General features: G+C 43.4%; 1 protein-coding gene across 1 annotated transcript; it reads left to right on the top strand.

Annotated features, from left to right (window-relative positions):
* The first annotated feature begins 2,687 nt into the window (after nucleotides 1–2,687).
* Nucleotides 2,688–11,786, top strand: tmem51b (transmembrane protein 51b). Its single transcript, XM_080545511.1, has 3 exons — nucleotides 2,688–2,725; nucleotides 7,629–8,129; nucleotides 9,428–11,786. The coding sequence occupies exons 2-3, from the start codon at nucleotides 7,726–7,728 to the stop codon at nucleotides 9,873–9,875; spliced, it is 852 nt and encodes a 283-aa protein (XP_080401637.1). The 5' UTR covers nucleotides 2,688–2,725; nucleotides 7,629–7,725; the 3' UTR covers nucleotides 9,876–11,786.
* Nucleotides 11,787–12,004: the final 218 nt, after the last annotated feature.

Here is a 12,004-nt window from a genome sequence, read left to right as displayed (position 1 = left end):
TTTATCATTGAATAATATGAGCTTAGTTCAATTGTCTTACCCCCATCAGAACCCAAAATATTAACTTGTTTTTTCCATTATTTGTAAACAACGCAATTGTCAACAAACACTGTAAAGCTTCAAAACATTGTTAAAACTATCATTTGGATCTCATGAATGGTCAGTCCTTGCATTAATAGCTCTATCTATACAATTAAGAGTTACATTTCTCCACGCCCATCCCTCAGCTCAGGCATAGAGTCCACTTTGTTGTGGTGTGAATTACAGATTGCCCCTTTAATGGCTTATGTAAAATAGGGAGAAGTTAGTGGACATTTTGTTATTTGATATATTTGATATTCAACGCTCTGTAGCACGCAATCAGAATGAACATTACAGAGCTTCTCAATCAACACAGCTCTTAATGTCTGTCATGACAGCACTGTTGACCAGGCCACTGTATCAATAGACACATCTTATCAACTCTGTAAAGAAAAAACTGGGATTGAAACATTGAAATAGCTTCTCTGGAGTCTGTGGAGGGTGAAAGTGGTCTTTCAGAAGTACTGATGGAGGTTCTGCTATGTGAAGAGGATGTGCTGTCACTTTACCCAGAATCTCTTGACCCAGTGGAGGCTGGTGGAGGCAGAAAATCAGAGGACAGGCTCATTGTAATTCACAGTGTGTTTCATACCGTTCCTCATTCCATTCCGTGCGTTACAATAAGCCTGTCCTCCGATTTCTACCTCCACCAGCCTCCACTGCTCTGGAGGGTCCATGATGTCCCGTTCCTGTGTCTCCCTGCCTCCCCATGCAGGACTGATCATACACAAGAGTTTCCGTCCCAGCTCCAGTCAGTCGCATTACTTATCTGGGACGAACTCTCAGGTTCGTCATGACATTCCATATCTGTGTGTGTGTGTGTGTGTGGTGTGTGGTGCCAAGAGGTACACCCTACAGTTTATTAATTGTTTCTTTAAAACGTCACTCAAAGAAGCACTTCAGTTTGGTACTTCTTCCGTACAAGACAAGGATGATCAAGATCAAGACATTGTTGCATTTGGGGGGTTTTACGGTGATAACAATAATGTACATGTATTTTCAAAACGATTGATGATATCAAATAAGTCGCAGTTATTTCTAGTTCATTGTCTATGCAGAAGCAGACAGAAAGGGAAATATGTATTTCCGATCGATCACTTGTACAGTTCCATACATGATGAAGCTTGCATGAGCCACACACACAAGCGTACATATACACTAGTAGTCTATTTCACTAATGCATTCCAAACGCTACCGTTGATTCCAGTGTAAACAGGAAAAAGAGCTGGAGGGTGAATTCAACCACGAGAAAACAGGTCTGACAACTGCTTTAAGGGTGTCACCAACAGAAACCAACCAACCCATCAGGCAAGGCGGGAAGGTTAGACTAGTTTAATCTAGCATGACTTACAGTACTGTAAGATGTGGTTTGGTATATCTGATAATGATATATGCAGGTTTGATAGCATATTCTATATAGGCCTACCCATGTTTCATAGCATATGCTTTATACCCAGGTTGGATAGCATGCTATACCCAGGTTGGATAGCATATGCTATGCTGGGTATATGGTTTGATAGCATGCTATGCTGTGCATATGGCTGGGCACCCATCATAGCTTATGCATCACACACAACATAACACTAATTCTGACATCTCACCTCCATACATAGAAGTCTAACACGAGGGCAGTTTCTATGAAATTAGAAAGTGACAGTTGCATTATTCACTGTGTGTATATTTTCAAACCGACGGGCAAATCAGTGAGTCCAGTAATCATGGAGAGATAATGTATAATGTGCCATGGATGAAAACAAATCATCTTTGAAATGTTTAATGTTTGAAACTGCTGTAAATAAATTGTACAGTAACCATTCTGTGCACTGAACAATAAATGCATTTATGCTATCTGAAATGAATGTGATTCCTCTGTATCCTGTCTATAAGCAGTGTGATATAATTATAATGCACTGGAGCAGTGTTGTGTTGGTATCAAACACATTCATCAGACATCACAAAAAAAACATAATTTATGCACAGCGAGGGACAGAAGAGTCAGTTTGACCTGTCACGTACACACACACACACACACACACACACACACACACACACACACACACACACACACACACACACACACAATGCACTGACAGTGTAATTTATATTATTTTTTAAATATCTAATTTTTTATATACATGCCCCATTTATTGTTCCTATTTTTTTGTTATTCTCTTTTCAATTGTTTCTTGCTTATATGTTGTTGTTTTTTAAGTCCAATGCACCAACCAAAATGGTGGTAAGGTGTGGTCGCAGATAACAGTCTGATTTAAACATGTGTGCAAATGCATAACAGAACTACGTGTACGCCTACGTGCGCTAAGACCAAGGAGCGGATAGTTGACACTGACTTTACAACCTGGGGGAGGTTTCACTTTGGGTGGTAATTTTGGACAAAGTTCCTGTCTATTATATTCCATACTCCAGGGGGGCTAACATCAGTAAAATAATAAAATAATAATAAATGTTAGTTTTTTTTAAACACATACACATTGATCTATATTTCAGATCGGAAGTATTCAAGGTATTGGGGGGGTAGAAAATAAATATAGCAGTTTATTGAGATCACCTGCGGTAGCCTACGTGAGGTAGGTATTCCACTTGGGAGGGGAGAGTTCTTGGGCGTGAGCGCTTTACGCATAGAAAGGTAAGGTCCGTCTCGGCAATGGCTTTTAATGCAATCAGCTTGACAATGTTCGTAAAGTATACGGAATAACTTCATAAAGTACTTCTAGGCTTTGATCTTTAACATTGTTGATCTCTGAGCTTGAGAGATCAAGAGTTAAACGTGATCCAATCATTGACCGCGCGGTTGTAGTTTTTCATTATCGTTGTTGTAGTTCCTCCTTTGAAGTCTCTCCCCATGTTTCCAAACACACTGTCGCTACAAGGATCTGACACTAATGGACAATATGTAACATGATCGGAAGAGAGACATTGATAGGTTGACACATGTTGATTGTTATTGTTATACATTCAATGTTATGCAACAATGTCTGGATGGTCTACTTTTTGGTCATGACTTGGATGAACATGGCTTAAACTTGGTTAAATGTGACCCTTTTGCTTTCACAAGCATGCATAACAATCTCTGTAGGCCTGGTTTATTTATTTACAGACTAGATGTAGAAGTCTTACACCAGAGTTCTCAAACCTAGTATGAACTGTTTTGGCATGTGTGCTTGTGAGGCTATGTTTTTGAGGGAGTGCAGAATATTTCATTAGGCTTTTTACATGTATGCAGGCTTACAAAATAATATAAATTACACTGTCAGTGCATTGTGTGTGTGTGTGTGTGTGTGTGTGTGTGTGTGTGTGTGTGAATATATTACACAGCGCTCTTGCTGTGCCATCAAATGACTGTCTGAGACCTAAGTATGGCTAACTCAAATGACTTTGAGTGTATACTATAGTATGCTATTGTTTACGCTGAAACATGAAACGGCAATGGTCTCCTCATAGGCTGTCTTCTAGAGACAAATTCATGGCTTACTGGAGGTGGTTGCCATGGTGCGGATACCAATCGTGTGTGTGTTTGGTCTCCTAGGATGGTGTAGTCTGCTTTTTGGAGCATACATGTGTGTGGGAACTGTTTGGGAGGCAGCTTTGATGCTTTGATTCAGTCATAGTGAGAAATTACTGTTGATTCAGTCCTAGTGAGAAATGACTGTAGGTAGGTCCAGAGGAGGCTGGTGGAGGTAGAAATCGGAGGACCGGCTCATAGTAATGCACAGAATGAGGAGGAATGGTATCAAACACCAGCCTCCCATGCTGTACTCATGTAAAAACCTTTTCACTATTCATTGACCCACTGAGAAGAAAAGCTATCTCTATTTGACACCAGCCCTTGTCTGATCTTATGCAGCAGACTGTAGGATATGCATAGAATGTCCAATGAACTAGACCACTCGTGCCTAACTAAATATAAATATTCAGCAGGAGTTTAAGTGGAGCAACAAACCTATCCTGCATCCCCATGTTTGTTCAAGGACTGGGGTTGCGAAAAATGGACCCAACCAACAGGTTCATTGTTTTGTTTGCACAGTATTTCCTGGCGGTTTCTTGAGTTTCCTCTCCTCTCTGTCCTTCCTTCTCTGTGGTCATGACTATAGCTTGCGGTGCTGCTCATTTATCACCCGTGTCACCCTCAAGTCAATAGATTCCCGTGAGACTATGGTGTAACCGTACGCTTCCAAAGGGGGTCAGATGACTGAAAGCATGCTAACGGAGGTCATCACAAAAAAGGACACTTCAGCAATCAACTTACTAATGTGTAAAGTTCTTTGTGTACTGTAAACAACTGTCTGATTGAGCTGGTTTGTTATGGTGCGGTACATGTGATCTATATTAATATGCGTGGGATGTGAGGGCCTTACATTGTGCAGGCTGTATCCTGTACGTCTATCCCTGAACAAGGTCGTGGAGGAACACCCTTTACCCTTTGGCTGCTGTTCAAAGAAGACATGTAGATGTAGGCTAATGCAAAGCTCAGACCTACTGCAGAAACTTGAAAGAGTTTTCAACGGTTCTCACGCTTGGATCGGTAGAGCAGGATATTTTCGCAGAAGGATAGATAGATACTTTATTGATCCCTGAGGGGAAATTCAGGCGTTACAGCAGCTCAGACACCCAAACAACCTCAAAATAAAGTGACAATTGAATAATCGACTAAAAGCTTGTTGAGCAGCACCCATTTAGACTAATTGTACACCATCATAGTCCATGACTGTCTCGCATTGTCTACATTTGTCACCTAACTAAGGGTGTAGCCTATAGCTTTTACATTCCTCCCAGAAACATAATTGTTTTAATCTAATCGTTGTTCCTACAGTAGGTGTATATCATACATCCTGTATATAGGATGAACCCTTTAGTAGAAACTATGTTTACACAGCAGGGGAGACTGGTGGTCAGAGACATCTGAGGAGGGGGTCAGTGTAATGCCTGGAATGGAAGAGGAATGTGGAATTTCTCATTCCATTCCCTACGTTCTAATGAGCCCGTCTGCTGATTTCTACCTCCCCCAGCCTCCCCTGGACTATACTGTACAGTCTATAGTCAATATTTGTTTTAAATCTTCATTTCTTCCTTGCTTATAGCATTATGACCAATGGCCCCCTGGCCCAAGCATAGATTAGCCTACTTTTTCTTATGATGACTGATGGATAGATTATTCACGTATTTGTTGTAAGACGCTTTGGATAAAGTCGTCTGCTAAAACGCCCGACATTTAAATATAGTAACTCTATCGAACCGTCACTCAGTGATGTCATAGGTGGCGTGTGCGTGCCTTCAGTTTCCACACTTTCCCTCCAAGTGTTTGAAGCGCTTAAATTTTGCTGCACTTGTCATTCCTTCATGGAGACTGGTCTCTCTGCTTCGTGTTAGGACCTGCATGCCACACCATCTGCACCACACAGATATTACTCACTCTCTGTCATGGCCTGTCCTACTACCTGACTGACAGAGCCATCCAGACGTTAGGCAAAATCAGCGCTGGCTATGGGCGCGTCTTACCCAACCACCCAACCAATCAACAGTGCGGGAGCGTGTTTGAATGTTTAATCTCATATTTGTGTTTACTGTAGGTCCGTATTATACTATGTCCACCGCCCACCCAAGGTGTTGGTTATGACGCCGGGCCTGATTCGAGGTGTTTGTTTGAACAGCCCGATACTGATACTGTAAGCTAAGCTTTAGGACACAGTATGCCCTCAATCTGAGGTATTCACGACAATGTTGACCATTTAGGTGCCCATTATTGCGACACCATTTTCCTTTAACATGAGTTGCATTGTTAATGATGGGCTTTATACAATGCCGGACATGTTTTCTGCTTCTCCTTGTACATACAATTACATGTTCCTCCTGTAAATTACACAGTGGAATCCGCTTCCCCTTACTGTACAATTCAATTTCAGTGAAGCCCACTTCCTGTAAATTGGACCGAATACCTTTAGCGTTAAGTCAACGTGTCCCAGTTCCTGTTTCCATGGCACGCACACAGGTCGAAGCATAGAAATAATAAGTAGAGTAGACCAGACATCCTCAGACCCTGACAATTTGGCTTGGACCCCAAAAGATAGCTGACATGGAATTGTAATATATCATTATCATTGTTATTATACTGTTTGGGTAGAACACAGAGAGAATCTATAATTGAGGCAGCACCATAGCAACGAAGCATCGTTTCACTGAACATTCCAATGTCGGTTGAGTTGGTTGTTAATAAAGCTGTAAGATATAACAAAATAAAAGAAAAACATACACCCATCATGTTGATTAACTTGATTTCATTGAGCATATCCTGTCTAGTCATCCTATTTCTATGGGTGGAAGCGTCGAGGCCTCTGGTTTACAATGCTCTGTTGTTATAGTAACGCAAGCTGATAACACGTCACCTGTGTACAACATCTTTCCATGAAGCAGGTCGACCACCGAATGTACTCCCAAGCACAATGAAGAAGTAATACTGCTCTCTGCAGTAGGGCTATTTTAGCCTGATTAGACTCGCACAAAGTGCACTCTTTTTTTACGGATGCGGTAATGCTCGACTGCAATTAACAGCCCATCAGGGACCAGGGAAGCAGGGGGTGAAAGTAGGAATCAAAGGAAGGGCTCATTGTAACATGTTATCCCCATGCATTTACAATGAGCCCGTCCTCCGACCTCGTCTGCCTCCACCAGCCTTCCCTGCACACAGGTTTTCGATAACATTTCTCATTTTATTCCATTTATTGCGACGAGCCCCATCCTCCGGTGACTCCTTCCCCTGCCATGCGCTGCTGTACAATAAACCTGCACATTCATTCTATCCTCCTCCTTCTGCCCCCCAATGAATGGGTCATTCATGTCCCGGGCCATTCACGTCCTTTCAGCGGACCCCGCTCGTTCTTGTCGGATGGCACCGTTCCAGAGCCTCTTTATCATGTCAAGTCTGTTTCTAAAGCACCTAAACACAGATTAGTGTGACCTCTGACCCCCTCCGCTAACCTTGGCCCCCTGCCCAGCCATACTGTGTCTATCCCAGGAAGTTGTTCATTGTTATCCGATTAGAGCTAGCCTAGCACCTAGCCTAGCGCCTAGCACCTTGCCAGTCGGAGGTTGCTGTCGTTGAGTGTATTCATATTTGGCCTTACCTACCTAGTCAGGTTAGCTCAAGTTTTAATCATTATGGGAGTGTGTTGTGATTGCAACACCCTGCGATCGCCCTAAGGGACAATAGCTTATGTTTTCATGGTGGACCAATCTCACATGCACTGTACTCCCAAAAATGGTCATTGAGAATGGGTTTTCATTTCATATATATATACTGTATATATAAACGCATCTCTTAACCCTAAGTGGTGTAGCACACTAAGGCGCAGAGGGTACCAGAGCAACACCCCTGGTTCGACATCCTCCTCTCTCTCACACATCCTTCCTGTCAATCTCTACCGTCTCTATCCCAATAGTGCAGGAATGCCATAAAACATATTTAAGAAATATATATATTTGTATTAAAAAAATTAATGAAATAGAAAAAACGTTCTCAACATTGTGTCTTCCAGGTTGCAGGTCAGGTCTGACCCCCCACCCTCTCCTCCCTGTCCTCTCTCCGGTCAGCAGCAGCGTTGTGGGTTGTGACCCCTGGTGGTCGGTAGAGGGATGTGCTCCAGCGGACGTATGTGCGGGGGCGGCGAGCCGCTCGGCTCCTCCGGCGGGTCGGTCAGCCGGTCGGGGTCCCAGTACGCCCTGTGTGCCCTGGGGGTGGGCCTGGTCGCCCTGGGCATAGTCATGATCGTGTGGACCGTGGTGCCCCAAGACGGCCAGGGCCTGGGGCTCGGAGGGAACTCCAGCGAAGCCACGACTGTGCCCGCCGACGACGAGGCGGCCAGCGACGCGGTGAGGACCTCGTCGGTGGCCTACGTCCTGGTGGGGTCCGGGGCGGCCATCTTGTTGCTGTCCCTCTGCCTGGGGGTGAGGAACAAGCGGCGGGAGAGCCGCGGTGCCGGGGAGCCAGGGGCGACGGGAGCCGTCTACCTGGACCATGTGGCCGGGGAGCAGGGAGTGTGAGTGTCTGCTGCCTTCTGCCTTCCAGGATCTAGTGCTGCCCTTCCAGGTTTTAGTGCGTTATAGGGGTTATTTAAATTTTTGGGCCTTTAGCAGACGCCTTTATCCAAAGCGACTTACAACAAATACATTTGTCTAAGTAAGTGAATCATCTATCCATCAGTCATCATAAGAAAAAACAAATCTATGCTAGGACCAGATGCCATTGGCAGTCACAATGATAGAAGATGACCTTTTAAATGTGTATTATTTACAGCAGAGGGGAGTACAAGGGGAGTAGTGGGGATGAAGAGGTCTTTAGGAGGGACAGACAAGATGTCGCCCAAAGAGATGGGTCTTCAGTCTACGGCAATAGGCCTGGATCAAGTAGATCCAGCCCCAATAGAATTATTTTTTTTCTGCGTCAGTTATAAGCAGGGTTATGAGGGGCTTATGACCCTTTTAGGGAATCAAGTCACTTACTGTTCAGTGGGTGACTGAGGGGTCCAGAGGCCATCATGTTTACCTGATCACTCACGGAGATGCACGTGTCTCAATGTCACAAAAGGAAAGCATCAAGTGCACAACCAAATACAGTGCAATGCAAGTAAGCACTCACTAGAATATCCCAGGGGAGGCTAGTGGAAGCAGAAATCGAAGGACGGGCTCGTTGCATGGAACGGAATTGAGGAATGGAAACATTGTCTGAGGAATGGTATGAATCACATGCATTACAATGAGCCCGTCCTCCGATTCCTACCTCCACCAGCCTGCGCTGGGATATCTAATATGTTATAATCTGGACGTCAGATCAGAGCCCTTCTCCTAACACCGCACCATACCCTCCTAATCCAAACTGTCTGAGAACTCGTGAGCTTAGAATGAGAAGGTTCTATCTCCGTTTAGGGCAGTTCAGAGATATTGAGCGTCAACGTTTTTACATTCCATTATGTTTTGTGAGATGGAACCTTTGTATTTGATTAATTACTAACTCAAAAATGTCAACATTTTACAAAATAACACCACACAGGCATTAATAAACACCTAATGGATCAGATTATGTAAAAAACTAAATTGACAAATTTGATAGAACCTTATAATTCTAACGTCACGAACTGCAGTTTTCCTGTTCCATACTGACGTTTCAAGTTTATTCTTACATCCCATTATGGATGTTGTTGTTGTTGATTGTTTTTTTGTTGTTGTTTTTATGTATCTTGTTTTTATATCACTATTTGCACTTCTGGTTAGATGCTAAACTGCATTTTTTTGTCTGGGTGTGCCCCTGTCTGAGTGTGTTCGGTCTGTTCTGTTGCAGGTCCGAGGAGGCCGGCCCCACGTACGACGTGCCCAGCTACCTAGAGGCCGTTGGTAGCGGCCAGTATCCCGTAAGCCAGAGCAACTTACGCCATAGCACCTCCCAGCTGCCCTCCTACGAAGACCTCATCAGCGCCGTCGAAAACGAGGGCGCCGGACCGAGCCCCGCCCCTATCGAGGAGGCTCCTCCCACCCCGGCTGCTGCCGCTGACGCCGCCGCCGCCCTTGAGCCCCAGCCCGCCCCCGGCCCGGCCAGCACCAGTCTGCTGACCCGTAGCACTAGCCGCGTCAGCCGGATACTGAGGCCTCTACGGGTCCGACGAATCAAGTCGGAGAAACTGCACCTGAAGGACTTCCGTCTCAAGATCCGCACTCCGACAGAGAACCCGGTGACCATCGAACCCATCACCCCCCCGCCACAGTACGACGACAAGGAGCCTGAGTTCTGACACTACTGCCTACTGCCCCCTACAGCCTCGGAGGACCTCAAAGTATCGCTCCTCTATTGAAAAAATAAGACTTTTGTTTCTTTTGGGGGGGGTGGATTTGTGAATGATGATGTTTCTGGAGAGTGTTGCTGTTATCACAGATGGCATGTGTGAGTTCAGGGTTTACAGTGGAGAAGCTTCGGTGTGAACAGAAACAGATGGAACTGAAAAGACACTGACATCGCTGGGAGTACCAGGGTTCTCAGACACGACATGCTGTTATTGAAACGTGCTTAATGGTATATTTATTCAGGGCTTTATCTTTTTCTTATCGACACTTCTACTCTCTTTTATAACACTGTGACTTTAATATAGTCAACAATTGAGGTTTCCAATTTCAACAACCGATAATAATAACAAGCGTAATGTAAAGAACATACCTTTAGTTCAAGTTGGCAGCTGTCACCCTCGGCGACAGTATCTTGCGTATGTATGTTTCACGACGGACCAATCTCACAAATGCACTCCACTCCCAAAAAACGGTCTTACTGTAACCTGTCAGAAGACAGTGTTTTAACCTTAGTACGACTTGTGCTTTACATTTTTAGAATACGATCGCTGTTACCATTATATGTTCCCACTCTGATTGATCCATTCATGAACCACTGTGACCAGGGGGGTATTCCATCAACGTTGCTAAAGGAAAATCCAGGCTTATTTTGATATGTATCGCGAGACTTATCAAAATAAGCATGGATTTTAAAATAAATCTCGCGGGATTTATAAACATAAGCCTGGATTGTCCTTTAGTGACGTTGATGGAATACCCCCCTGGTTGCATTGTGGAAGTGAGATGAGTTTAGGAAGATACTGACAGATTACGGCATAGTTTTATTGTGTGTTTTGTTGTCGTTTCAGAGTGCACATGTTGAAGCCCAGGAATCTGTAGAATACTTTTTATGTTGATTGATCTGTCTTTCTTTCTTTGTTGTTATTGTTGTTTGTTTTTATCTGCCTATACCAAAATGCTCTAATTTCCCGTTGTCTTTGTTCTTCAATGGCAACTGACAGATTACTGATATTGATGTGCAGAGTATCAAAGGTGAAATCAAATTTTAAAAAAACTTGTGTGAAAAGCGAAAAAGCATCAAAACCAAACAAGTGAGATCAGAGGACTAATGTGAGCCATGAACCTCTTTCAAGTCAACAAAGACATGTTTCACTGTACCTGTACCTAACTGGAGCTACACTGAAAGGGAATAAAGGTGTTCTGATCAGCGTTGCCCAGGACAGAGGGGGATCACACACTCCAGGGGAGGTAATGCATGGGAGGGAATGAGGAATGGTATCGAACAGCACCAAGAGGCTAAATAGCAGTGGAGGTAGATACCAGTCCTTACTCTGTTCCATGCATCACAGGGAGCACATCCTCCAATGTCTGCTCCAGCCTCCCATGGTCCACTCCTAACCAACAGCAACACTGGACTTTCAATAACTGAATGTTTAAAGTTGTCACAGCATTAGACACAATATGCTTTGGTAAAATGCTGGTGTCTTTGCAGAAGCTATTTTTTAATGTAGGCCTAATATGTGGACAAAACATGAATGGAACCTCTGTGTGCTGATTCCAACTAGAATAGAATGAGGGATTATTTCATGGAGTAGTACAATGTTCTAAGAATTGAGCATCCATTTTATTTATTCCCTATAGTCAAGATTTGGTTAGTCACCTGACACTGTATGGAACATTGTTTTTCTTATGAGGGGGGCATATGTAACTTGTGTAGTAAACCAAACTAAATCGATAGCACTGTGAATCATTTCTGCATGCAGTAAGATCTGGTTAACAGTAGCTGTTTGATTCTACAACACTAATTAAAGGAATTGCAGGATAATTTGGGTTATTCATTGTGTGTAATTTTATTTCATGAGATTAACCAATATCAATGTATTTATTTAAAAAAGAAAAAGGAAAAAAGTAAATATTCTTTTTGGATTTATGTGAAAATAAATATAATAACTGCATCGTTTACTTTGTCTGGTACTGTATGACCACAGAATGACTGGTGAACATTCATTTTTAAATACTGAATTTCATTTACCCACACCGGTGCAAATTGTACATGTTTAAATAAATGATATAGCCGCCA

Source organism: Nansenia antarctica (genome assembly GCF_963989245.1).
Source record: "Nansenia antarctica genome assembly, chromosome: 15".
NCBI classification, from domain to species: domain Eukaryota; kingdom Metazoa; phylum Chordata; class Actinopteri; order Argentiniformes; family Microstomatidae; genus Nansenia; species Nansenia antarctica.
The sequence above is the reverse complement of the archived record's forward strand: the minus strand, read 5'-3'. Positions and strand labels throughout refer to the sequence as shown.